We start from the raw sequence: 27,944 nt of genomic DNA on the forward strand, positions 1-27,944 counted from the left end.
TTTACGGAAGGGTTATATAGAAATTACTTATTTTGCAATCGTCTTTATTACTGTGTTATTGTGACTACACCACAATCCATCCAGTCCTTATCAGACCTTTTTAGACTGATGGCAATATGATATTTTTTAATACTTCAATAAAATATAGATAATTGGTGTCCCTGTATAAACATAATATCACCACACAATGCTACATTGCCCCCATTTAATGTTCATATTTGACCGACTCTTCTCCCGTTTCACAGTCTTTTCTAATGTTGAAGATATATAATATATGCATTCATCCAACTTTCTGTGTGGCACTTTGCAGAGTTCTTTGAGAGTTCTGCACGGCTTAAGGGATTTTCTGACTTTCTTAACATTAAATCGATTAAACTCCCCTTTGGACAGCTGTATCTTCGTGCCGTGGATATTTGTTTATTACGTCTTACTAATGCACAATAGTAAGACGTAATAAACAAATAACAGTGGACAGACATAAAATTGGAAATAACGTTTTAAAGAACGACTTCCTGGGAGTTTCATGTTGTCAATTTATTGTTACAAACAAATCAAGAATCTTTATAGCAAGCAATGTTTATTAAAAAAAAACAAAAGAACAAAAAAGCAGATCTACAACAAGAACTACACGTGGAATATTATATAAGGCCTATTTGATTAAACTACTATTGCTATTACTGTACAATATTGTACCAAAAAAAGAGTGTACCTCTGTAATGTACAACATTGTATTTACAAAGTAAATCTGAACACAGGATTCTCCAGTAATACAGAGACAACTATAAATAGATTTGACATTACGGTCTTTTTTTTGTTTTGTTTTTAAGTTCTGTCATTTTCAAACTGACACAAAAATGCATATGTAACAATATTCAACGCCTACATTATCATCCCCACACAGTTAGTCCACATGCAAGCCAAGTTGTTCAAGTGCACGATGATTGATTTGAGATCAAAAGAGGCTCCCAGTTCCCTTTGGACAGCACAACTGGGACAAAACACACCAACCACCCACATGCATGGTGTGTATGTGCGAGAGTGTTTGTGCCGACAATGTCATTTCATGTTTCTGCACCACAACCACACACACGAACACACATGCACGCGCGCACAATCCCTCCAGTTCTCATGATGAGGTAAGAGCAACACAAATACACAAGGTAACACACAATCAGTATACAGTGATTAAAAATAAACCTTAACACTAACAAATCATTGCCTGGGAGAGAGAGAGCATCCATGAGTGCACTATGTGCTGGGTAATGTGAGTTTAGCATTTGTTCAACACGGTTACAAAAAAAGGCTTTCTTTCTTGGATCTGGGTGAAGACAACTGGCAAACGAAGACATTTTAAGTATCCCTGTACGCTTTTTATCTGGTGACATTTATACAGTGCATATTTGTTCAGCGCTCAGGCGGCCAGCACTCCAAAACACCGGAGAAGTTTCTGTGTGTCTCCAGGCAGTCGCTGTTGGTTGGCATCCATTTTTGCTTAGGCAAGGGCTGGGTGAGGTGCATACATACTCTGCCAATGCGTGCCTGACACAGGAGCACGCATGTGCATTTACCCAGGTGGCTACAAAACTCCACAATTTACAAATTCTGAGCATAAAAACCCAAAAAAACAAAAAACAAAAACCCAAATGAGAATATAAACAAACTTTGCTTAAGAACGTATTTGATGAGGTGGTTGGTTGTGCTTTTATATAAACACACTCAGGAGGAATCTCAGCTCCGTGCTTCCAGTTATCATTGTGATTATTAAATATACATACACACTGTTAGAATAATCAAAACTCCTTTTTTTACGGCTATGTTTGAAGGATGTCGTTAAAAGGAGCAAAATGTAGCTCTGTTTGGAGTTGGACTCGGACAGCTGCTGCTGCTGCAGTGGCTGCAGTCAGCGGCCCCCAGCATGCAAGGAAAACCTGAAAGGGGTTTAGCTGCCACAAAACAAAAGCACTGCCACGCACATACGTTTAAAGAAAACGTACGTTTGCATGTACAGTCCAACACTACATAGGAAAATGCTGGGTCTTCAGTGGTCCCCTACACACAAAACCGAGCTGCAGGAGACGAGCAGCACATAATGCCACAAACTACCAGGGTTTAGCATTTGTATTGCTTTACGTAGACTTAAAATTATTGTTGGCCATGTTATTTTATGCTCCTGTTGTGGTGCGAATACAAAAAAAGAAATATTAAAAAATAAGAATATTTCGAAATGATATTGAACACTGAAGGAAAAAGGCAAAGTAAAGCTCTCCATCATATGACTTGCACAGGTATTTGGACCAGTTTTCTTTTCTTTTTGTTATCATCCCAAAAGTCTGCCTTTACCTCCAGCTTTCCACTTCTGAAGCAGCAGGTCAGTGTGTGAGTTAGAGGTTAGCATTTCACAGTCTGTTCTCTGAAATCTGGTCTGCTAGTCACGGGGTCATTAAAAAGATAAAAAACGCTGTCGTATCTACTATACAAAAAACCAAACAAATTAAAAAAACAGTGCTTTTTATTCCTCACATAAATCTGTGTATAAAAGGCAAGTAACACTCTTGCACGCCCACTCAAATGGAATTTCATACAACGCAAACTAGTGTATGCAAGCTCCAGGGCCTGTATGAGTCCACCCTGAGTCCTGCTCCCCTGTACAAGATTTGAAAATCCAGCAACGTCTGGAATCTCTGTGGTGGCAAGAAGGAAAAAAAGAGAGAAGAAGTGTCTTTTGCTTTATCAGTGATAGTTGAGCTGTAGTAAAGCAGAGCTGGCAGGAGAGGGCAGATTAAAAACTTGACACTAAATTGAACATGGCATCATAAGGAACTCATCTGGTCTCCAAGTAGTGAATGCTACATGTGAGAATTGGGTTATGGGTCCTATGTAACAAGCGAAGCGCTTTTGGCACCTGACAGAAGAGCTGCAAGAATCTTAAGAGTTTGCAAGAATCAGGATTTCCATTTTGGGACTTAAGCAGGGCAAGATTTATCATTAGACTGGGATGGAGGGGGAGGGGGAGGCGTGTGGGGGAGAGAGTGTGTGTGGCCTGCAGGTGGAGGAGGAGGCGTAGGGGGAACAGTGGAGGTTGGGGAGCCCATTGCTGGACTGCCGCTACCTCCTCCACCCTTTGGGAACACCACCGGCTTGGGCCTTGTTGCTGGCGGGCGCGACTCTCTGAAGGAAGATAGGGATGAGGAGTGAGAGGTGGACAAAGACGGGGACGTGGCAGAGGGCAGGGGGCTCCGTGGCTGGCTCTTGGCAGGGCGGAAGGAGGAGGGCACGTCGCTAGCTGAGGAGGCGCTGCGCTGGAGTGAATGGGCGTGTGAGCCTCCCTCATTGTCCCGCAACAGACGGGAGTGGAGTGGACTAGAGGGCTCTGAAGCTCCTCCTCCGCTTTTCAGCTGCTCCAAGGTGTCCAGCACCACGTCAGGGGTATGTGTATGTTTCGGGGTGCTCTGTCTTTCCAGCTTACTGAACTCATTTAAGGTTGTTTCAATGTCCTGTAATGAAGGAATCCGACATAAAGTAAACACACACAGACAGAAAGCTGAAATGTTCCAGATGTTTAAACTTGAAGCTGAAATGAAAGCAGTACCTGTGAGAGGGGATCCACCTGGGCTATGACTTCAGGGTCCAGTGGTCTGTGGTTGCTGAAGCTCTTGGAGCGCCCTGCTGTAGTCGTCTTCCGCAACTGTGGACTCTCCACCTAAAAGCAGCACAATGGCCTCAATTAAATGTTTTCCCAGACAGCAATAGTGCAGTCACTCCATGTCTGCATACAAAAGGAGATCCAGTTACAGTACCTTGGTCTTGAGTGAGGAGTGGCGAGTAACTGAGTTGAGGATGCTATGAGCGCTCACGGGTCGCTTGTCCCCGGTTTCTTTTACAAGAGCGCCGCCAACAGGAAGAGAAGCGGTCCTCACTCCTCCTCCCCCGCCTCCGCTGGTTCCTGGACTTGTGCTGTCGCTCTCTGAGCGGAACGTTCTTCTGATGTTCCCGGGCTCCGGCCGTTTCCTCAGCCTGAATAACACAAATGTTTTACTCATTTCTTTTCTATACTATTGTGAATCATTACGAAATGTTCATGGAGCTAATGGAAAAACAATCTGAAAAGAATAAAACCACACATGACTAATGTCACAAACTGTCATCTGACTGAAACGTATATATTTTGAGACGTATCTGCACACGATACACACTTGTTCAGGTTGGCCAGATAGATGTCAGCTACATGAGCTCCTGTAGGAGAGGCAGCACTGACTCGAGTGGGTACTCTATCCTCCAGCAGATCCCTGCTGTCCAAGTCTGGCTTTGGACTTCCTCGCCCCACATCAGACCTGGAGGGAAAAAAGAAACACAGCAAAATCGCGTTACTCCCGCTCTGCCTCTGCCTTGCATCAAACCTACAAAGCAGAGAATATAACGCACACTGACACATCTGCAAGAAAAAGCTTATTTTAAAGCTATATAGCAGCTGCTCTTTACTTCCACGCGAACCACGAGCAGTCAAAAAAAACCAGTCTTAGCTGCATTAAATAAATAATAGAAATCTGCCTTGACCTACTCTTACATTTATACTTGTACAAAAGAAATAAGGTATTTCTCTATATAAATCCCAGATCTCATTGTAGTCATTTGCAATGCAGTTGCAGAACAGTTAGCAACAGCAAAGTGAACATGAGGTTCAGATTTTTGTGCTTGGGTAGCAGGGAGGGAAAATCCTTACACTAACGCAACAAGCCTCTCTGCATGCTTGTTTAAACAAGAGGCTAAGCTGAAGAGGAAATTGATCTGCTATGATATGCAGTCTGTATGACTGCACTTCCTTAGCAACGGGGATTTCCACTGGACTAGTTTCTGTATTTACTCATGGTCAGTGTTTGACATCATTCCAGTTTATGCTTTTGACAGAGGCCTCTTTGTTCTCTGGGTAAAATATTATTATTATAACCAACATTCATATCAGACAAAAATTTTAAAGTAACATCTAATTTAATGAATACAAAAGTCAGCCTCTTAAAATGTATGACGTAGATTAATTACTAGAACAGATCTTACGTGTCTTGGACCACAATATACTGGTGTGGCACCAGTCCATCCACTCCATTGTGTCGTCCCTCCCACCAGTCATCAGAGGCTCGGTGGTACAGAAGCAGAGAGGCACCTTTCTTGAATGACAGCTCCCGACCGGTCCGGCCTGTATAATCAAACCTAGCGATGGCTTCGATTGGATCAGACTCTGAAACAGCCAAGGAGCCTGAGATTCAGAGAACGGCGGAGAGACAGGGGACGTGGCAGAGGAGCGGAGGAGCAGAGGAGCCGCAAAAATGAGGGAATAGAGAGGTGTAGGAGAGAGGAAGCCTGATTAGCGCATGGCAGGTTAGTGCTGTTTCATTCAGTGACTGCAATCACGTTAAAAATTGCTGCGCAATAACAAAACAGATTAATGGGAGCAAGACGTGAGCTTGCACAAAAAAATTTAAGCCACAGTAAATGGTTAGGAAAGCATGAGATCTCCTAAACTAATGAAAAACAAGCCAGTATATAAAGCACATACAGTGCATGTAGTTAGTTTTGTATGTTACTTACCATCTTCGCTGTTATGGCTGACAGAGACAGTGTCAGGTGCTGGCTCTTCCACAAGAGGGGGCTCACAGTGTTGACTGTCACTACAGTAAATGGAGGGCAGCAGGAGTTAGAGGATGCCATACTTCTCTGATAACTCACAATCTGACCTCAAAATCCTGCACCAAGTTATAACTGCAGACCAAGTTGTGGTCTGCAGTTATATAGAGCCTTTTAAGGTTAGACAGGTTCTACATAGTGCTTAACGTGGTGTTCACCCATTCTGAGCTGCCTGCCATCAAAAACAAATTTGTTTTGGAAGGTTGGTGAATTGAATGTAACAGAAAAACACAGACTGCTGGAATTTCTTTGTCATTTGCAGGGATTGTATAAGATGTTTAAAATATTGAAACGAAACAATCGACTACCCTGTGGATATATTTTCTGTAGCGATGACACAAGCTCACAGAATCATTCTGGTCGATTCAAATAAAGTTAGCATATGCTAGCGTGAATGTAGTCACCATACTTTGTGTGACATACAGTCTGTACAACCGGAATGACTGCCAGCAATCATAATAACTGGTGCCCGGGCTTGTCATTATAGTAAAACTGAAAGTAACCATTGTGTGCGTTGTGGTGTGTGAGTGTGTACACGCTGTGCTCTGTGGTTAGGCGGGGCTTTAATCTTTAGTGTGACAGAGGGTAAGCTGATCCTCGTGGCCCCTTACCCAGAGTAGGGCAGACAAGCTGAGCCTCCATCACTCCCCGGCAGCCTCTAAATCAACCCCCACTCCCCATTTCTGGCCTACTCATCATCTCTAAGTCCCTTCTACAGCAGTTTGAAAAACAATTGGAAGATATATCCAGTTAGCTTCAAGAAGCTTTAGTAATTTAAGTTTCATCCCATTGTGATTTATGGGGTTTCTTCCCCAAGCCTCACCAGAAGTCATCTCCAACTCCAGGAATAGTGTAGATGGGGCCTTGCAGGTCTTGCGGTCCAGGAAAGATGGTGTCATGGTGGATGATGATAGTTTTAATGAGTTCGTTGACATGGGCCTGGCAAGAAACCTGGTCATGACCCTCTGGGACAGACATCAGGGTGGGGCCAAAACAGATTGCCAGGTTGTAGGGGTCCATCATGTTTTCCTCGCTGTACTGAGACAGGCTGGGCAGAAGAGAAAGCAGAGTCTCAACATATAAACCCAAACAACCATGACAAGTCATTTATAACCTGGTGATGGAGAGACTCCGACGATGTGTGTGCGCGTTTCAGTGAGTGAGAAGAAGCAGGAGTTTAGGGGTTGACTGTAAATCACTCACGTAAAAGAAACTCCCCTTCTCCACATGAGCTGTCTGGGACCACTTGGTTTACCCATGAGTCTCAAATGTCACGTCTCCCACACCATATTGCTTTTTACCCTTTCTCCCTTTAACTGAAGGGTTTAGTCACGGCTTTTAAGGACGGACTGGACAGAATGGATTGCGTCTCTGCGTGCCGTACATGCACTCAGACAGTTTTTTTGTGGTCTTGCTCTTAGTTTAATATTTCTTTGAACTGATACAAGATTAGTACCTTTGTTAAAAAAGCTTTTTTGTTTGCCCTTCACTTTTTTTTTAAAAGAGATTGGATTTTTGGCTAGTGTGATGAAACTGAGTCCATTTCAGAATATTGAACTACTAAAATAAACTCAATGGAGGAAATTTATTAATTTCACAGAGAGGAAGGCTTACAGTTTCTTGAGTAATAAAGGGCTTGTTATAGTTTCTTTTGTGGACTTTTATGACCCCGAACTTGACTTTCCATGAAAGTTGAAGGATGTTTTGATTCTGTGTGAGATGGCCATATAAAATCGGATGTTTACCAAATAATCAAGTGACTATAGGTCAGAGATTCCCAAAGTGTGGGGCCCGCAAAAAACAAAAAACAAAAAAAGAACCCTTGGACATCATTGACTGGTTTTGTGACGGGGCTCCCACACAAACGCAAAGCTGGAGATGAAGCATCGCCAAATATGTTTCCAAACCAACTTCATTCCAAGCCAAAGACTAGAAAATATGGTGAAGCATATCTTTCCTTTGCCGAGGTAGGTCTCTGCGACAGAATTAGTTTCCCTTGCATCGGGAGCAGCGCTGGGCTCTCCAAATCACGGACAAACAGTCCGTGATTTGTAATTATAAACTATTACAAGAAGTGATTTATTACACTTCTTGTAATAAATAACTACTCCTGACATTTTGGAGATATTAGCTCTTTATACAGTAAAGTTACAGCAGGATACAAATAATATCAGGCTGAGCCTGCCACGATTTGTCCCCCGGTTCAAATCACGGACAAACAGTATCCCACAGCTGCTTATGTTTTTAAACCCATTTTGCACAGAGAGGCATTTTTTGAGAAATGTATTGATAGCAATGTTGAATATTATTACACAGGAAAAAAACAACTACACGTAAAATAATCACACCGTGACGCCTCTGCCTTTCTAAATTGAGGGACAGTAACTGCGCGTGTGTATGTAAGCGTGTAAAACCTGAAGATAGTCAGATTAACAGTATTTTGTCTCTATCATTCTGCAATTCATCTCATGTAAACAATAACGTGCGCACAGCGTGACATGATCAAAGGCACATACCTTTAACGTTGCGTGACGAACTCTGTGTGGTTGGAGGATGTGTTTGTGCGTGTGTGTGTGTGGGGGGGGGGGGGGGGGGGGGGGGGGAGCAAACACTTTTCTTGTAAAACAAAAGGGGGCCCAGCAAAAAAGTTTGGGAACCACTGCTATAGGTCAAGTGGATCAGAATAGGGCTGCTTATAGTGACCTTTACACGTGGTTAAGCAAGTTTTAGATTTTATGTAGTAGATATTGTTTTTAACCATACTTCCTTTAGACTTCTGCTCTGTGGACTCTTTCTACATTGATTGATACTGAAAGTATATTTCTTCATGAATGAAGATTCAGTGAATTACTTACATTTTTATACATACATTTTGAACTCTGTTGTCCAAATCAACAGTTTGATGACATTTAATTATTAGCAGTAGCTCTGTGATAGGTTTGCATGCCTACTTTTGTGCTGTTTGTTTTAAGATTAGTGAATCCACTGTTCCTACTGTGTCAAAGAGCAGGAGCAGGTTATGTGCGACACAGGAAGTGAAAACACCTGAATTCAAAGATTAAAAGGTGTGGCCCAGTAGGTTTCCCAACAAAGCGTTACACTAGACTGTGCTACCACATTAATACACACCATCTATGTTCAAAATTGTAGTTAGTGATACATCTATAGCTTAATCCCAAACATCTGGCCTCTGAGCGCTCTGGTACTCACTGGTTGAGGAAGGCAAAAAGGTATCTCATGATGATGAGGGTTTTACTTGGTAGGGACTGCAGAACCTTCTTAATATGAACTGCCCGCTCTGTGAGGCTCTCCATTGCTGAAAATGAAAATGAACCCCCATGAGATTACTCACACTCTCAAATTCATAAACACACAAACAGCCAAAAGGAAGTAACACTTACAGACACAGGATATCAGGTCATGGAAGACTTCTTTAGGGAAGAGGGCGTGATCCAGGCCTCTAAAGTAAAGCTTGAGCACACCAGCAATTGAGTCCATGTCATGGTCATTTTGGTCCCCTGCGAGCGGGTCCTCACCTACACCGGATGAGAAGAGGAGGGACCGTGGGACACAACGGATAATAACGCGCTAGATAAACACAACAGAGGGGAAATGCTTGTTTTTCCTGCAGGACAGTGTTACCTCTCTCAAAAGCATTCTTGATGTCATTGACTTCCACTTGTGAGCCTGACACTCTGAAGATTCCCTCATGCTGCAGACCTACACACATACACAACCGCACACAAGTCAATATCAATTCCCTTGTTCAATTTCAGAGATTCACAAATCTGAAATTAGAGGGAAGAATTCTGATACATTTTTTCCAGTTCAAAGAGATCCAGAACCAATCGCATTTGTAGTAGTTTAACCAATCAGCAGAGAGAAAAAAGCTGATCCTAAACCTATCACTTCACCGCAGAATTTCCTCACCATGGCGACTGATGAAGCGGATGCAGCTCTCAACCATCAGGGGAATGGTTTCGCCCGACTCCTGCAATAAGAGGGAAAAGAGTTACTCCTGTCAGAGGAAGAAAATGGCACATTTCTTTCTTCTGACATGTCTGCAAATGCACATGCATGGGTGCACACATTTAGAAGGAACGGGTATCAGACATGGGGGAAGGACAGTGGGCACTGGGTTCCCAGCTGTTGCTAGGAGACAGCACCTTTTCCTTTTCCCTTTGTTTGTTTGGGGATTCCAAAAAAATCTCTGGCAGTGAGTCCAAGGAATCCATATTAGACAGTACATGCTCAGAATATAAAGATATTTCATCACAGTTATGTTTTTTTTTTTTTAGATATAATTTAAAATTAACAATTACTGGGATTACATTTTAAGCCAGCGCTTAAAACAAACACAACCACAAGGGGGAGCTACAAACACCAGATTCTCTCATGAAAAGGTTGCCTGCTGATCAGCTACTACAGATGCAACTGTAGAAGCAGACATGTACGTTTGTGCATTGCTATATCGGGTTACATTAAAATGAGTAATACGATACAAATAATAGGTACAAATTCACCCTATGGGAGGAGGATGTTGTGAGAAATCACGTGGCCTGAGTTAAAAACAAAGCACACACACACACACACACACACACACACACACACACACACACACACACTGCTCAAAAAATAATTACCTGCTTCCGTACTGTTGAGTTTCTCCGTCCGCTACGCAGCAGAGAGGGAAAAGGGAAAAAAAGAACGGCACTCTGTCATTATGTCTCCAGAGAAAGTCTATTTATACTCCCAACTCTGGTAATACTCTATTTGTATACACAGACACACATGGACATGTGTTGAGGATATCTATAAACACTGACAAGGAAAATAATAACCCTGCCTGCCAAGAAATCAGGCTTTAACACTGCTTTGGTAAATATGTGTGTGAATATATATGTGTGTGTGCGCGCATGTGTGGGTCCCTATATGTGTATATTAGCATATTTCCTTCCTACGCCACACCTACCTGGCAAGGCAACAGTCAGTCTTCTGACCTAAAATAGGGAGAAGCAGGAAGGAAAAGGGGATGGGGGTGGAGTGGGGTAAAGGGAGTTATGACAGAGAAGAGAGAGATAGGCAGTTATAGCAGAAACAGGACGCATGAGGAAATTTGTCTGATGGAACAGAAAAAAAAAGAGAAACACACTTCCCACTTTTAGCTTTACACACACACACACACACAACTCAGGAGGGGTTCTCCCACAACGCTGTGAACTGGATGGCACTTTCAGCCCACTGCTACACCTTCCCCACACACAAACTAAGTTAAGCAAACAGCTGCATCCACATATGGTCACTGTCACTTTGACCTACCCTCGCCCTCTGTCACACACACTGAACGTGTGGATATTAGATATATTAAAGTGATTCTGCTTCCCTGCGTTGCTCACTGATGCGCCCCACTGCACCACTCATCTCTCAGATTTGTTCCCTGTTTAGCCTCTGGGCACCAGACTGTTCATGAATCCTGAATCCTCCTCAGTCCCACTGGAGGACTCCCAGCACGTAAACACTCACCCAGATGGGAAGGAAAAAAGATCAACTTCTAAAAGATATGAAGGACATTTTGGCAGTCATACTCACCCTCTCCTAGGGTCTTCTTGATGAGGTCATGCTTGGCCTCCAGCTTGGTGATCAGGTTCCTGCCTTCCAGAAACTCCTTCAGCTTCTACAACACATACAAAGACACACATGATGAAGTTACAGTTTGTGCAGATTATCCTTTCCAGCCAACACAAATGAACATTAATGACCAGAGTCATTGCTAGATAAATGATAGCATTAATTGGAACTGACTGTGAAGTAAAACTGCTCCGTCTCCTGCTGATTGGCCCGTCGCTTGGCCAGGCTGGGTTTGCTGAGATAGGATTCACAAGTGGATTTGACTGACTCCATGCTGTTGCTGTGCTGGAAGCACTCGGAGACATCATAGTCCTCCACAGTCACCATGTCTTGAATGGTGGACAGAGTAGCCTCCATGGTTTTCTTCACCTGAATGGCAGCAATGATATAAAACAGGCTGGGATTAACACGCAGCACAGGTGAAAAGTGTGGGAGGCTAAATGTATAAATAAAACGAGAAGAAGAAAAGAAACATGCCCGACCTCATCATTCTCAATCTTAAGCGTGGAGAGGCGGGATTGCAGCTGCTGACACCTCTGGATCAGGTCGCTTTCAAGTGGCGACTGTGCACACATCACTCCCATCTATAAATGAAAAAAATAAAAACTACACATATTAGAACAATCACATTTATACACTTACTCTAACACACAAACGAGCAACGCGACTCTACCGTGTCTCCCATGTGGGACTGAAAGTCAAAGCGAGCTGGTGGGCAGAAGACATTGTTGTAGGTCTCCATCAGTTTCTGTTTGTCCCCGTTGGCTTCAAGACTCTCTGTGGCTCCCTCTAGAGCACCAAGCCCTGTTTGTTTGGATGTTTCCACATTCTGTTCAGCAGACAAGTAGGTCCTCAGCGCTCGGTGGAGGCTGGCATGGTAGCCCAGGTCACAGCACTATCACACATGCAGACATATGGTATGAATAAACATTATTGGTTAAAAAAAAACAACCCCACTCTCTTTAACTTTGTAATTTTTATAGTTTTGCCCCTTTGTTCTGCAATTCATTCATTTATTCAGTGGCACATGGGAAATGTTTAGAGAGAAAGCCAGAAACAGACCAGAAACACTGAATTAACATGGTATATGACAGTGTCACTAGACTTCTCCCACACATTGCTGACCTGTATTTTTATGTCAGCATCATTTATCAAATACAAGTGGAAAGTGTTGTACGATCAATATCGTCTTACTACAATAACCGTAGTCTACCCTAACTTCTCCTTAATGGTATTCATTCAAAATATATTTTAAAAAAGCTGTTACAAAGAACTTTTTTAAACCTGACCCTCGAAGTCTGATGAATGAATGAACATTGTGATATTGGAGAGGAGGAATATCTTGCTAAAAGAAAAAAGAAGTGCTGATAATAATATTGGTTCTGCTGTTTTACGATAGCATATGTCCCTCTCTCTGTACCTGCTACTATTAAGTGATTTCATGGTTATTTATCATGAAGTACCATAAAGATGTGTCATTTTTAAAACATAAAACTGGATATAATCTAATACCTAAAGGTGTAGCAGTTTACTTACAGGATGAATAAATACAGAAAAAAGGCTGAATACATGCTGAGATAAGTATCCTCTTTTCCAGCAACAGGAAGCTGTCCAGTGCCATTGGGGCCGCTGGAGCTTTCTGTGACACTCAGGTCATGAGCCTGTTTCGCTGCCCTTTCAGGTCACCCTTGCAGAAACTGTTTATGCATACACATGAATAATTGCATGATTACTGCTTCCTTAATTTGCTTCACAGGCATGATAGGAACACTGTCTCCAGCTGGTACCTGCTTGCTGGTTCCAAGCAAAATTATACACAATTTTTAAACTAAAACGAAACAAAAAAACCTGTAAAAAAACAAACAAACAAATAAATAGAACTGATGTATTGCTACATGCCACCTCCTACCTAGTTAAATGTTGCTTGTCCAGACACGTGTCAGTTTCTTCAGAAATGAAACGTGCTGATGACTGCTTCGTTATTTCAACAGGCCGTGACGCGTTATAATCAAGCAGAGGAGCCACCGCTGGCTCAAACGCAGACACAACAACAACGCGGTGCGCTTATACTCACATCAATGATGTCAGAGAGGTCATGGATGTAATATTTGAAGACGCAGCTGTTGGTGGCCTCGAGGGCGAGCAGGTACTCATTTCTGGCTTTGATGGCCTTCAGTCTGTTCTCTGTGTACTTAGCTTGCCTCTGATAAGAGAGGAAAGAAGAATAGGGACAGAATGAGAGAAGGAAGAGAGAGGGTTAATATGTGTTTCAGTGTAACGTCTCAGTATTGATTGCCGGTAATAAGAAGAGAGGAACCGTGCTGGTGTGACAGGCTCCAGTAATAATAAACAGGGTTAGCAATAAGCCAAGCGCACACTTATAAATCATTCATGAGACACAAACATAGATCTGTCTGACAACAGGTGGGGAGCCCAGAAACAGCCGTCATCTATCTGCTCATCTATCTGCTCGCTCCCCTCGATTTGCCCTCCCCCCTTAATCCCACGCAGGCTTGCTCACCTTCTCCTTCATCTTCTCGATTTTTTTGACGCTGGAACGCCGGACGGGTTTCTCGTCCATCTTTATGCTGGCCAGGGTGTCTGGGGAACGCGGCGTTTGGCGGTCATCCTGTCGACCAGAGCGCCCCATCTGCTTCTCCTCCTGCTTCTCTGCCTCCTTGAGCTTGGACTCAGCATTGATGCTGTCAGTGTTGTACATGTGGTATGTCTTCATCACCTGGAAACAAGGGTCGAGATTTGTAGACAAACACAAATGTGTGTCTCTTCGCTCACTTCTGGCTCCGTATCAAAAGCGGGCCTTTTGCCAGTGAGCAAGCGAAGCACCAAAGCTCAGTGCACACACAGCTCAAAACACCAATTGGCTCTCTTTTCTGGATAAACCTCGAGCAATGGCTGGCTTCAAAATATTGAAGAGAAGGCGTCACAGCACCGTGCTGGACGGCAGAGGGGTGTGGTTTGAGTTTACCGTGAAGAGTTAAACACGTGAAACGAGAGCGTGTGCAGCGTCAGCCTTATTCAAGCGACCACCACTAGAGCCATCATTATGCTGTTCTGCTCAAACCCTCCAGCAACACTGCAGACAGACACACTGGTTTGTCTATGAGCAAGCATGTGAGCGTCACTCAAACCAGATCTATTCCTATCTCTTACTATAGACTATAATTACAGTGCAAAAGTTGCTTTTATGGGCCTGGCTGAGCCTTAGCTGAAGCTTTAAGCTGTAGTAGAAAACCCACACACGCAGACAGTGAAACACACTCAGACTGCTTTAGTGCTTTTGGCAGTAGCATGAAAATGTGGAGCCAGACTCTTAGATGCCCGTGATGGTGGAAGAAGACAGTGAGGTTTGGCATGTTTAACACGATCACCATTTAGCTTTGGCACATCCGCTAATCAGCTTTAAAAACAGGGTACAGTTGAATTTGATGTCATTAGTTTTGCAGGCATTTTGGTGGTGAACCAAAGGAGTAGATCGAGCAAAATATTAAATATGAATGTGACGATACTGCTAACTAAAAACTTTAGGGGCCCTGAAGGCACCATAAAGCTGATGACGGCAAGAAATGCTGCTCAAATTCACACCTGGTGGTCGTACTCCACAGAACGTAAGGAAATGACTGAGGTAACTGTAGTTAAACTGTTTACTTTCTTATGAGCTCATATTTGTCTAAATACACTGTGAAAAAAGGTAAAAGAAAGCAGTTTTAGTGTCTGCTAACACCTACCCATAGCACAACAAGGGTAGGGCTCTTTCTCATTGTTCTGTATGAAATGCAGGCGATCGTGAGACAAAATTATAATCTTGCTTGTGACTGTAATAAAAAGGGTTTTCCTTACCGAGTAAAGCTCATTAAGAACTTTCAACAGGTCTTCTTGCAGCTGTAAGCCAACCTCTTTGCTCTGATGAGACAGAGAGAGAGACAAACAGAGAGCACATGTGGTGAAACAGTCCCAACCATTGACACAGTGTTATAACTTGCAGCTTCTAAGGGCTGTCCACTGATGGGGTCCCACTATACCCACTCAGCCATGTGGTCGATCAATAAATCAAGAGTAGATTATCTGGCCAAACAGCAGTGGACAAGTGTCTAATCCAGACAAATGAGTGAGGCGGTAATGGTCCCGATGGATGTGGAGCTACAGATACTGATCTCTACATGATGGCCGAGATGGCGAGAGGACAAAAGAGCTAAGGACAGGGTGGGATGACGAAGTGGCAAAAGACAGAAAAAGAAACAAGAGAGGGAGGACAGGGAGTCATACAGGCGCTACCATTCTCCAGACATAACTGCCAGGAGCCACTACTGACTGATGACTTCACAGCAGCCCACAGATGAGTAGACTCCACACACATTAGTGCACACACATGAATAAACACACACATCCATTCAGAGCCCTTCTCAACATTTCTATGTTAGGACTTTGCTAATCTGCTAAAAGGGCACCAGGGTCCAGACTTGGGTTTAATATTATCACAAACCGAAACATAAAATTTTAAAATCACTCAGTATCACAGATTTGCCTCAGGACAGTGCCTGTCCCAAAAAACAGGAAGAGTAACAGACAAAGGATACCTCTGTCTGACCGGCAACGCATGCTTTGTGTGTTCAGAATGGATCCATATGGAAAATGTACAGTGTGAACATACAAGGTAGGAAGATACCAAAATGATAACTGGTGACAGGTAAAAGAAGAGCAACCGATTGAACAATAAAGAGAAAATATTATTATCAGGTTTAGATCAGGGGTGCCAAACATAGGGCCCGCGGGCCAAAATCAGCCCGACAAAGACTACAATCCAGGCCACTGGAAGGCTGGAAAAAGAGGGCATACATTTTGGGGTTTTTAACTGTATTTCCTATTGAGAAAGACCTTCCCAAAGGCCATTCAGAGAATTAAATGATAGAAATGTTCCTGTTTGTCATCACATTTTTCTTTATCAAATTTTGATTTAAAAAAAAAGAAGAACATTTCCAGTGTGAATTAACAAAAACTCTATACTCACAGGACAATCTGGGCAGCTACCAAAACCTTTTCTGTAATTTTGCACATTTATCATGTAGAAAATCTTAAACATGCTGCTGAAATTGCACTTCCTTTTCTTGTATTAAGATATCTCTGGGATGTAATGTGTAGTCAAACATCTTTATACTGACAAAAAGAGGAAAATCACTCGTCCGACTCTTTTAAGATCAAAGTGGGCTGTATGTGGCTCAAGACGTAAAATGTATTTGACGTCCCCGGGTTAGATTTTAAGGCCTAAACAGAGTCATGGAGGCAGATGTCTGTGGTGCCATGACAGGAAACTGCCCTGGAATTTGCTGATTTCTTTTCAAATCGCAATATGAATAGGAAAGGGCTCATGCTTCTCACTGTATTAAGAGCATAGTCAGACTGTTTCAGAATGATGAAGGGCCACTTTTTCCCATTTTGAATTTTGTACATCATCAAAACCTCCTTCAGATCTGTTTAGGTTAGAATTAATTCAAGTCAAGTTCCAAATTGTTGAGATGGGATCAAATCAAAGAGTTTTATGCTTAGAAGACTTTATGTACCTTAAAAACAAAAAGTTAGAATAATCAATTCGGATGAAACAAAAGCATGAATTATTGTCTGAGACAGCCAACACCAGAAAAGACATTTTTAAGTCTGTGATATCTTTGATAAGCTGATCCGAAGAAAGAGTACAATAACTGCCAACAAAAATCTTTCTGTCAGTTCTTGCTCTTGATCATTTTAGTTTTATCAGAATTCGGAAGCAGAAAAGATTGCATTACACAGTTTTTCCCAGCAGACACGCAGACCTATTTTAGAGTGACAAGAAGACACTGGAGTGTGATACATTATCAATATTTGATATTTCAAGACAGTCCCACAATTTCCCAACTTTTATGCAACATATTAAACATTTGGTAGCAAATGTGGGCAGCATGGCGGTGTAGCTGTTAGCATTGCTAGCACCGGCCGGCTGGGGCCTTTCTGTGGGGAGTTTAGATGTTCTTCCTGTGCCTGTGTGGATTGTCTCCGGGTACTAAGGCTCCCTCCCACAATCCAGAGACATGCATGTAAGGTTAAGCAGTAATTCTAAACTGACAATGAAGGAGCTGTAATTGTGAGCAAGAGTAATTGTTTGGTCTCTCTGTGACAGAGGTGCGACCTGTCCAAGTGGGTATCCCAGCCTTTTAATCAGTTTAGAGTAGGCTCCAGTGCGCCCTCGTGGACCTGATTTAAATAAGAAAAGGATGATTGATGGATGGATGGTTGCAATGGCAGCTGAAAATATGGAAATCATGTTGTTGTTTTCTCTTTCTTTTGTGATTTTCTACTTTTTCTAAATTCATAATTGTTTCTGCAGAAAAAAAAAAAAGAAACCCAAAAGGCCAAAAAGGCCGTTGCATTCCATTGTGACATAGTCACTGTAGCTCGGACTGGTGATTGAATGACATGAAATTACACTGACAGGGTTCAGAACACACTCAACACAAACTCACACATGAGCTTCCTCTTTCGATATACTTCAATTGCATTGCAGCCTCTTGCAGATATGCTTCAGAGCATGTGTGCCTTCTGTAAAACGTGGCATGTACCTCTGTGATAATCTAGCCGTGGGAGTAAAAGGTCAGATTGATTGCCACTGGAACTCATAGAAATAAGGAAACCAATATCTGACACATTAACTGAACAATATCCCTTTTACTATTGGAAGTGTTTGCAGTGGTTACGATATGTGTGCACACAGATTTACACATAATGCAAATCTGTGTACACAATCTGGCTTCAATGGTGAGAGACAGCAGCAGATAGGGAGGGGGGAAATGAAAGGAGGAGAGAAATAGGACAGTGAAAGTAACAAAAAAAGAAGAGGAATGCAGACTGAAAGCAAAAGCAGAGCATGTTGAACATCTGTCTTCTCCTGGATGAGGGCGCAAAAAGGAGCAGAGAAGGCTCGGAGGCTTACAGGTCAGCGAAAACAAAAAAGGTTAAGGGTGGGAGGTTTGAAGGTGGTATATGAAAAAGACAAGGCGAGGCGTGTAGGGGATCAGATATCATAATGTCGAACCTATGTGACATCATTACAAGGGACAAAAAGGTCAGGAACAGAGGGGATAAAGTGGTACGGAAGGAGATTTAGGATAGCACGGCAGACAAAAGAGGTAACAGGATAACCGTAGTTTTCCTGCCCTCTAAAGAGGCACACATTAGGTGACAAAGCCCAGACCACAGCCAATCAAAAAGCAATAGTCATGGCTAAGCTCTCCTACCGTGGATGTCGACCTTTGAACTTCCTGTTTTGCCTGTGGTCGCCTACTTTACACTCTACAGGTACTACAAAGCAGAAACTAGCAACGGCTTCATTAGTCCTGATGTTTGTGGCTTAGGTGGAGATTGTGTACGTGTTAATAGTGCAGCTTGATTCATTACTGCTTCCTGTTGGCCAGTGACTAAAATCTCACACACTCCCACTCTATTTCAAGAGCCTGAGATGAATGTGTTAGCTTCTCTAATACGGGTTGTGCTTTGCATCTCCATGAGTTGTGTTTGTGTATAACAGCCCCTGGCACTACTGGTATTCATGCCACTGACTGGAAATGTTATAAATGAACCAATTATCCACTTAATTAGCCATCAGAGCATTCTCTGTGCAGCCTGCTTATGGCCTAGACATGATGGAAACAACCCACATGCACATGCACCCAGTATTAAAAAAAAACGTGAAAAATTTAAATCAATGTCCAAGAGGCTAGAGGGCAGGAATGAGTGCTGCATGTCGGACAGGCAGAGAAATGAAAGTAGAGGTTTGTGTGCGCTCCTGCCACTTGGGATCTGATTGTAAATGTAGTTCAAAGACAGCCTATCGGGTTGGAAATCAGCAGCCTCTGCCGTGACATTCCACTCACAGATGGCCTCACTTTGCTGTCGGAGCAGACACTTATCTTTCTATACTTGGAGTGGCTTTCCTCTGATTAAATTTTTTCCCTGCGCCCATCCCTAGCCTTCTTCAATGTGACCTTTACCTTAGAGTCAACTCTTAATATCCAAACTAACACTTACTGTAAATTTAAATTCAGCCCTTTGTGTCCATCGCTCAAAGCTCCAATACGGCTGCTAAAAAATGCCAGAATGCCCTGCAGAAATGTTCACAATCTGAAGCTCACACAGAGCAAAAAGGAAGCGCTGGAGAAAAGTAAGTGAAATTTTATTTGCATTTTTGTCACTAAGGGCTTGTTTATTTGGTCTCATATCCTGGAGATGAGCAGCAAACTCCCAGGGGAGAATACTTCCTTGCCATTTGTTGTCATGTAAAGCCCACTCGCTCTGTTCCAGTTCTTTTGTTTTATTCTTTTTTTTTGTTCTTCCTCCACATTTTTACTCTTTCATCTCTCAGACTATAAAGGCAAAGATCAGGGCGGACAAGGAGGAGGTTTCGGTATGAAACAGACAGTATAAACTCTCCTGGCCTGAGGTTCTGCTGCCTCGCTGTCAGTCAATAAATCAGCCAAGACAGAAAACAGATGCTGGGGGGGGTTGGAAATGGCAAAATATGACATGGATGTAGCACATCGGGCCGAATTCTTTCACTTCTTTACGTGAAGTGAAAGAATGGGGAAGGAGCATCTAGCTAGCAGCAGCATGGATTTAAAATGTATTCACACATGAGAACGGCAAATCCTTACGCCGTTAGGTTCGCCACATAAATCAAGCTAACCGCGATGGACAATTAAACAAAATTACAGTGAGGAAAAACAATCAGAGCGAGGCTCTGATGTTTCTGCGTGTTTGAGTGGGTGCTTACCTTCTTGAAGAGGCGCCCTGAGTCCTCACTGATCTGTGCAAAGCGGGGAATGATGTTGTTGAGGTAGAGGTCAGACAGAGTGGCGTGGTCGCGGCTCTCCCTCTTCACCTGTTGCAGCAACAGGTTCCAGCAATTCACCGGAGATAAAATGCTCTGCTCCTTCCTGTATGCACAGAGAGAAATGACATGTCTTTATTCAAGGGAAGCTGTAATCTAAATTCCTTCATCTAACGTTCACTGCAAACTTGTACACACAGGTCTACTTTATGTTATATGCAAAATCAAGCAAACGGTACACCCATAATACAGCTTTTACAAACATGAGACAGGGCACTGGGATAACAGGGATAGACAGAGAGTTTGTAGACAGACTCTCTTACACACATACATACACAAAGGGTTGGTAAGCCAGCCCCAACGCAGGATTCAGCCAGGGTACAAGACCCAGCAGGAAGAGGTAAGGCTCCCCTGCAAGCACAGCTGCTGTCGAGGGAAATAAGCAAGAGCAGAAAAAGATGGAAAAAAGAGGGCAATCTGAAGACTGTAATCATTTCACTAACGATATAATGGTTCAGTGGTGTTGCACTCTTTGTTTCAAAGCCATTACACAAATGCAAAGCTGTTAATGCCCTGCTTACATGACAATACAACAGCTTTTATGGGGTGTGCACACTATAAAAGTGTGTGTGTGTGTGTGTGTGTGTGTGTGTGTGTGTGTGTGTGTGTGTGTCTGTGTGTGTGTGTGTGTGTGTGTGTGTGTGTGTGTGTGTGTGTGTGTGTGCGCACTATAGTATGAGTTATGGATGATCTAGTGGGTAAAATGGATTATGAGTGAGTGTAAGTGGATGAAAGAAGGCCTTTGTGTTGTTAAGAGGAGCTTTAACTGGATAGAGACAGCAAAGAGCTGCAAGGCAATTATATCTCACACACACACACACACACACACACACACACACACACACACACACACACACACACACACAGGGGTCACGGAAAGTAGAACAGTGACCCCAGCACAGACGATGCCAAACAGACAGAGAAAGTCTTTGATTTGACTAAGTGGGGGTATACAGCGGGGGCGGTGAGGGGACTGTGTGCATGTGTGTGAGTAAAGAAGGTTTTCTGGGGGGGTGTAAGGGTGGTTCGAATGAGATGACTCAATGGTGGTGATGTGATAAACTGGTACTGGGTGACACTGGTCTCAATGTCATATGACTAACTACATGAGTCTAACAGACAATCCATCCGCACCACCTCAATACTGGAACCCGTCTCGCACTTGTTATGTGGATGTACCTCACTTTCCTTTCAAACTTCTCTCTTCTGTCTGATTCATGTCCGGTGCGTCTGTCTTTACTGGTTGCACAACAAACACAAAATGTGACTCCAGTTCCTCCGTAAGCTCAAGAAGACAGCCTCAACGCCACCATGTGACTCGTCACCCTGAATCCACCAGCGATAACCATGGCAATGGCACTGCGGCACTGGGTGAAATATCATCCAAATCCCTCTCTGACCTTCAGCTACTGCAAGGTAAACACTGAAACATAATTGGCCCCCCTTAGGTCACATGGTGCAGATGCTGTTCCATACTGTTACAAAGGCTTCATCCCCGCATGAAGTTATTTTCATTACTTCCTCGCAGGCATTACAGCTTTTGCAGCAATGCATCTGTGCTTGAGGATTACTTGAGCGCCTGATTTAGACAGTGACACTAGACAATACAAATGACAAAAAAAGAAAAACGGGGCAATATGTGAAATCTGGGAGAACTAAAATGTGCTTTCATGAATCTGTGTGAAAACTGATTTTAATTCCTGGTGCATGATTTTTGATTTTGTGGTATTTTAATGGAGCAAATAGATAAAGCCGTGGACTTAAACTTAAAAAGTAACAGCACATATAAAACGGATTTTTACTGTTTCATCCCATGGGTGGTCATGCAATCATGTATCAAAAAATCTCATTCAAGTACTGGACTGTGCAAGAGGCTGCATCGTATTAACAGTCAAACTGTCCTAATATTTAACATAAGGGCAGGCTTTGAATGAGTGCACAACTTGTGAGGGCTTCTCCATGTGACCAATCAGCCTGTCAGCCTAAGGGGGCGCACACACACGCACACACACACACACACACACACACACACACACACACACACACACACACACACAAATAGCCGGAAAATAACTGAAATTCCAGCATGGCACCCGGACTGAGCAGCAGCAGATGCAGCAAGACTGTTAAATACACAGATGTTGGGAGAAAAGAAAAGCAAACGGGGTGGGAGAAGAGCACAGAAATGAATGAAAACTACAAACTGAACAGTTTTCAGTCATACTTTTGGTGCCTTACGATGACTTAGTGGATATGATGGGAGAACACCTGCTGCTGCTGGAGCTCCAGTCGAGCAGGTAACCTACATCTTCTCTTCTGTTTATTGCTCTCCCTTTTCCTCATCATCTTCTTTCCCTCGCCCACCCCACCAATATGCATCGCACAATCTGAAACTGTCTCAGTATTGATCAGGGCTGGAGGGTGTGTATGAGGCCGAGTGAATTTGTGTGTGATGTGGGGTATGTCCTCACGGTCGGAATTGGGTTTCGTTTAGAGGACCTATTGATCCTTTTGAGTCTGCGAGAGAGCACGTAAACATGGGTTTGCCCCCAGCAGGGATATTAATATCTCTGGAAGGGTGCATGGTGCTTAAGAAAAGGGAACAGTCACTCTATGGAAGAAAGAGGAAGGCTGGTATTTAGGAGGTAATAGTTTAGAGGAAGTCAAAGAAAATATAGAAAAGCTGAGCAGGAAAAAGTCCCTGTCCTTTGTTACAGTTTCAGTTAACTTGGAAAATCCAGAGTATCGAAAATTCAAAAGATCATTTCTGTGGAAATGAGCTATACCTCTAACACTTCTAAAACCAAAAGCTGGTAGCTAAAAGCGCCTCTGCTAATGATTTTTTGATTATTGTTATTACCAGTTAGTTTCACAAACACAGGGTTAAACACTGTATCTGTCCATTATTATTAACAAAATGCATCAATTAGCATTTGAACATAAGCTGCTGCTCCATGAATGAATTCCCATTTTCTGAGCATGACAGACAAACATATTAATCTGTACGATAGCCTTAATTACATCAAGGCAATGCAAATCAAAGTACTAAATTATGTTTCTGTCTAATCAAATGCTTGTTTTTGTCCCTTAATGTAAAGCCTTCGTGACAAACATAAAAAAAAACAAAAAACCTGAAAGCTGGTTTGAAACCCTATGAGGGTAAATTTCAATTTACAGAATCTGTGTGTCTCTTTGTTTTCTCATGTGACTCTTTTAATTGGGCCTTCAGTCCTAGCAGGGAACACGAAAGAGACAAACGCACAGAAGGATGACGATATTGTTTCTGCAGAAAGGGCTGTCTCTGCTCATTTAAGAGTAAGCAGTTACAGATGACACACAGCTGTGTGACAAGTCATCAGACATTTAGTGGAGCTATTTGTGTCCCTATGGGTTGGTTAATGACGTATTAATGATACTGCAGTAACGACAACAGGAGCTTATTGCTTGTTCAGCTAAACGGCAGGGATCGCCCATTATATGTACTATTGCATCTAAAGGCTGTTGCCAGCATAAACCTGTGTATTATATCTCAGCATTTAGCAATCCTCAGAGTTGGCGGTCAAATTCCTGTTCACAAGGTAAAAGATGGAAGTGAGATGCAGTGAGGCAGTACTATCCAATAGGATATGTTGTGTGTGTGTAGTTTATGAATAGCTAGCAGTTCAGTGAGAGAGAGCGAATCCTTGGTTTGGGCAATGATCCACTCACAGCAAGACACTACAAAATAGTCAGAGCACAAAATCACCACCTGACCATTTCTGGCAAAAGTTGTCATTTCCCTCCCTCAGACACGAACACTGACTCACAGGACCACAAAGACAGTCGAAAGGAGCCCTTAAAATGCAGTGTGCACGCAGCTACAAGTCAAGCAGCTATTTCACATTTATCAGGAAGGAAGTCACCAGTCTCTGAAGCAATGCTGTTTTTTTTTTTTTCTTTAAATGCTAAATATGGAAGCTGGGTCAGTTTTGTCTCACATAGGGACTTTTACAGGGGCAGGATATTAATTGCCCCAGGCACTTAAAAATACACGTATGCGACCAAAAGCCATAACCTGAGGCTTACTGTCAAAATAAAACTACGTGTGCTGTCTGTGTGATTTTCTCATACTTGAGTAGATGGTCCTTGGTGCTGCGCGTCTTTGTGAGGAATCTTTCACCCAGCTTCTCCAGGTTGCGGCTGTAGTCCATCTCAATTTCTGCCTTCTTTCGAAAGAAGTCCTGCAGGTCCTGAAGCAGCTGCACCCTCAGCTCGCACTGCTGGTCCAAACACTTGAGCTGCTCCACCAGCTGAGCACGGACCTCTGAAAGGGTAAAAGGAAGGAGTAGAGTCAGAGATGACGTTAGCTTTTTGGTTAACATAGCCATGGGCCAGGTGAAATCAACACACGAATCGATGTTTAATGTGCAATCGGTCTTTGCTAAAAATCAAAGGCCTTTTCATATGTTGCTGTTGGCTATACACCACTACCATTAACACACATTTCACAACGATGTCTAAGATGTTAAAACAACCCCTTTACAGCTGACTGAATGACTGGATGTTCCAGTAAAACACCTGGCACTGTGTTGGCTTGGCTGAACTCCATTCCCCTCCCACCCGTCCGCAATGCACAGACGGCTAAGCATGCGTGTGCGTGCGCATCATCATATTTATAAGTGTGCATCTGTGAGTGCGGGATCAGATATCATCTTCCACACAGACATATCTCCAGAGGCAGTCATTTATCCCAGCTTATCACTTTTCATTTTCCTCCTGCCTCCTCCCTCCTCGCCCTCCTCGCTGCTCTCCAGTCTGGCCCTCAAATTAATAGAGTGCACTCAGAGCAGGCACATTCAGTAACCGTATTCAATCACGGGCCGCAAAAAAGTTCTCTGGAGAATCCTGCTCATTGCAGCTACAGAACAGGAGACACAAATCATACACAGCAGCACTTCTGCACAGCCAAGGACACACACACACACACACACACACACACACACACAGAGGTGATAAGCTGGATCAGTCCTGACAGCTGACAGATTAATGCTACGCTCCCATAGCTTCCTGCCAATGCCGAGCAGTCTGCATCCCTTAAACGAGTTAGGAAACAACACACGCATTTCTCTAATTGTCATCATGGCTAATCTACCACAGCTGTCATACCTCTACAACGCTGGCTGTACAGAAAGCGGATGGTTTTGGTCTCCATCCTGGCTTCAGTGATGTATGGATTCCCTTCAACAATATTCACACACTCAGACACACACATATAGACACACACGCGCAGTCATGCAGTCAGCTGCCTGTCCAGCCAGCAGCGACTGTTGATGCTGCCTTTGTGTTTAACAGCTGAGAGTGCAGTTTCTCATTACCACAAAGAGAAGTGGGATCTCTAAATGTGTCTGTGAGCACCCCACTCCTCCCACTTCTCTCTCTCTCTCTCTCGCTCTGTCTCATAAACACATACCTAAACACTGTGCCACCAGCCAGCGGCCACTGTCGTTCTTTACTGATTCAAAAACCAGAGTTAGGGAGTTTTAAGACACTGTGGGCAGGGGGGCAAAGGAATGCACACACCGAGCCTGTGTCAGTGCTAATGACCTGGTGTGAACATTTGCTTTCACAACATGTGTTTTTGTCTCGCCGGCTGCATACGTGCGTGTTTGTGTGCAATTTTCTCGTCGCACGCCGTTGTCAATGATCCAGAGTGAGTCAATGTCCCACCCCTTAAGGCTGTGACACAAAACCTTGTAATTAGCCCATCCACGACGACAACACACAACACCTCCAACAAAAACAAACCTGTCCATCCACAAGGAACGTAAGAAGGTGACAGAAAGCATATGGTTATCAGCCTGGAAACAGCTTGAGGGGTGGAGGATATGTACAGGAGGGAATTAAAAAAAAAAAAAAAAGCAACAGGTGAGTCCCATGTGATCCAAATGTTTAGAAAGCAGATTTAATGGGGGGGAAATTAATTTAATAGGGAGGCCGTGCCCTGAGCCCTGAAACCCCTCTCAGGCCCCTTACATTCACATTAGGATGAAGAGCGAGTTTGATGGCATGCTTCATTTATAAAATATATGGCTGCGTTACATGAGCTCTCCCCACTAAACCCTATTGGTACTGGCTGCTCGACACAATTTCCTTAAGGGGATGTAAAAAGCACAGACGGGTGACAAATTAAAGGAAAAATCCACCATAAAGTCTCATCACATGTGAGCAGAACTGCTTCATTGAGCTTTGATATTCATTCTCCAAGCCCCTGAAACTCTACTGCAGGGTTATAAAGCCATCCTGTATTGGGGGAGGGGGGCACTGTAAAATATGCCTATAGAAAATATCCCATCAGTGTTCAGCTTCATAGGGCACAAAAGACATTACGTGTAAGTGAGAGCATTTTCATACCAGTCACTGACCTCTCATGCCGCGTAGTTAAAGTAATCACTCAGATGTGTCAATACAAAGGGTCAAGTGGTTCCAAATCATGTCAGCATGACTGATAGGGGATAAAACATGCGGGTTGCCTTTTCATTCGATTTGCCACCACTATGCATTTCCGTCTTTAACCATATAAATACCGTTACGACCAAAAGAAGCCGTTTGCTTAGTGAAAGGGAGTTTGCTACAACAAAAAGGAGAGGCAGCAAGTCAAATAGATTCAGCACAGGTCTTCCCTTCGGTTTCATCCCTCTGCAATGACTATCATCCCCCAGCAAGTAAGAAATGGGATGTGAAGTGGGATGTGAACTGGAATGTGACGCCTCCACCCCCTCCAGACAGTCCAGTCACATTTTCCAGGCAGATGAGAGCAGGTCTTGTAATCAGGCTCTGGGATTCTACTTTACTGATGCTCTTCTCCCTGTTTTTCTTCCCTCTCTCCCCTCCGCCTCCTCTGTCTGTAGTGATGAAGGCTGTCTGGCTCTGTTTGCACGAGCCTCGTCCATACGCTTTTCAGTCTGTTCGCCCGTCCAGCCACACTCACAAACAGGATCAGTTTGGAAAAGGCAGAGATGACTGCTACCTTTGAAGCAGCTAATCCTCTCTTTGGTTTCTATTAACATACATAGTGTATTTGTCTCCCAATAGAATATAGTCACACTACTGCATTTTTCTTTTTTCAGGATCAGTCTTTATTATTCATTTATCTCTTTGACTCTCTCCAGACATAGCAGCCACTTGTTGGTGTGTTTGGGCAAGTTAGACGGTTGTGTATAAATGATATCAGGGCAAATCATATGCCTGGAAGATTAGTGAGCTCACAAAGTAGCAGTGAAATCTGAGGAGTTCAATGTCTTTTTCCCATTTAGATTATTCCACCTACACCCACGTCTCCCTATGGTACATCAGAGCTTATGATACATCATCATAGAAAAAGGAAGACGGCAAAAATAGATGATGGATGAAGACAGAATACTCTGAGTAAGGTGGCACTTCATTGGACTAAGAGTGCAGGCAGCTTGTCTGTGTTGCCTCAACTCAAACCTGAGACAGATGTGTCGCTGCATATTAATGCGTGGATGGCCACTGAGGAGGAAATTAAAGTAGAAAAAAAAGGCATTACAACCATCGACCTGAAGTTCACAGTACATAGACAACCACAGCCTGAAGGCTAAACATAGCTTTCCCCCATCATTTCCTTTGCTTAGAGTTATTTCTGCAGCAAATTTCCCACCAGCTTAACGCCGTTTTGTTTTGTAACTGACAAAAGTGATGGTTGCCC

The 27,944-nt window shown here is 43.3% G+C and overlaps 1 protein-coding gene across 6 annotated transcripts in view; it reads right to left on the bottom strand.

Annotated features, from left to right (window-relative positions):
* Positions 1 to 583: 583 nt before the first annotated feature.
* srgap2 (SLIT-ROBO Rho GTPase activating protein 2) overlaps positions 584 to 27,944 on the bottom strand; it is a 57,511-nt gene continuing 30,150 nt past the window's right edge. For 4 of the 6 annotated variants that reach the window (XM_082532177.1, XM_082532178.1, XM_082532179.1 and 1 more), the window contains 22 exons: positions 24,350 to 24,542; positions 20,123 to 20,285; positions 15,166 to 15,228; positions 13,829 to 14,044; positions 13,382 to 13,510; positions 11,981 to 12,202; positions 11,790 to 11,891; positions 11,482 to 11,676; positions 11,269 to 11,353; positions 10,652 to 10,679; positions 10,323 to 10,353; positions 9,610 to 9,670; positions 9,322 to 9,399; positions 9,081 to 9,215; positions 8,890 to 8,995; positions 6,503 to 6,727; positions 5,584 to 5,663; positions 5,053 to 5,251; positions 4,194 to 4,331; positions 3,798 to 4,014; positions 3,590 to 3,700; positions 584 to 3,494 (listed from right to left, as the gene is read on the bottom strand). In XM_082532177.1, coding sequence (XP_082388303.1) covers positions 2,964 to 3,494; positions 3,590 to 3,700; positions 3,798 to 4,014; positions 4,194 to 4,331; positions 5,053 to 5,251; positions 5,584 to 5,663; positions 6,503 to 6,727; positions 8,890 to 8,995; positions 9,081 to 9,215; positions 9,322 to 9,399; positions 9,610 to 9,670; positions 10,323 to 10,353; positions 10,652 to 10,679; positions 11,269 to 11,353; positions 11,482 to 11,676; positions 11,790 to 11,891; positions 11,981 to 12,202; positions 13,382 to 13,510; positions 13,829 to 14,044; positions 15,166 to 15,228; positions 20,123 to 20,285; positions 24,350 to 24,542 — 3,308 coding nt within the window. In that variant the 3' untranslated portion in view covers positions 584 to 2,963. Of the gene's footprint in view, positions 3,495 to 3,589; positions 3,701 to 3,797; positions 4,015 to 4,193; positions 4,332 to 5,052; positions 5,252 to 5,583; positions 5,664 to 6,502; positions 6,728 to 8,889; positions 8,996 to 9,080; positions 9,216 to 9,321; positions 9,400 to 9,609; positions 9,671 to 10,322; positions 10,354 to 10,651; positions 10,680 to 11,268; positions 11,354 to 11,481; positions 11,677 to 11,789; positions 11,892 to 11,980; positions 12,203 to 13,381; positions 13,511 to 13,828; positions 14,045 to 15,165; positions 15,229 to 20,122; positions 20,286 to 24,349; positions 24,543 to 25,384; positions 25,557 to 27,944 lie in introns of those variants that run through there. The other 2 variants (XM_082532176.1, XM_082532175.1) reach the window with 2 other exon arrangements.

The sequence above is a fragment of the Aulonocara stuartgranti genome (genome assembly GCF_965226115.1).
Source record: "Aulonocara stuartgranti genome assembly, chromosome: 5".
Taxonomy (NCBI): Eukaryota; Metazoa; Chordata; class Actinopteri; order Cichliformes; family Cichlidae; genus Aulonocara; species Aulonocara stuartgranti.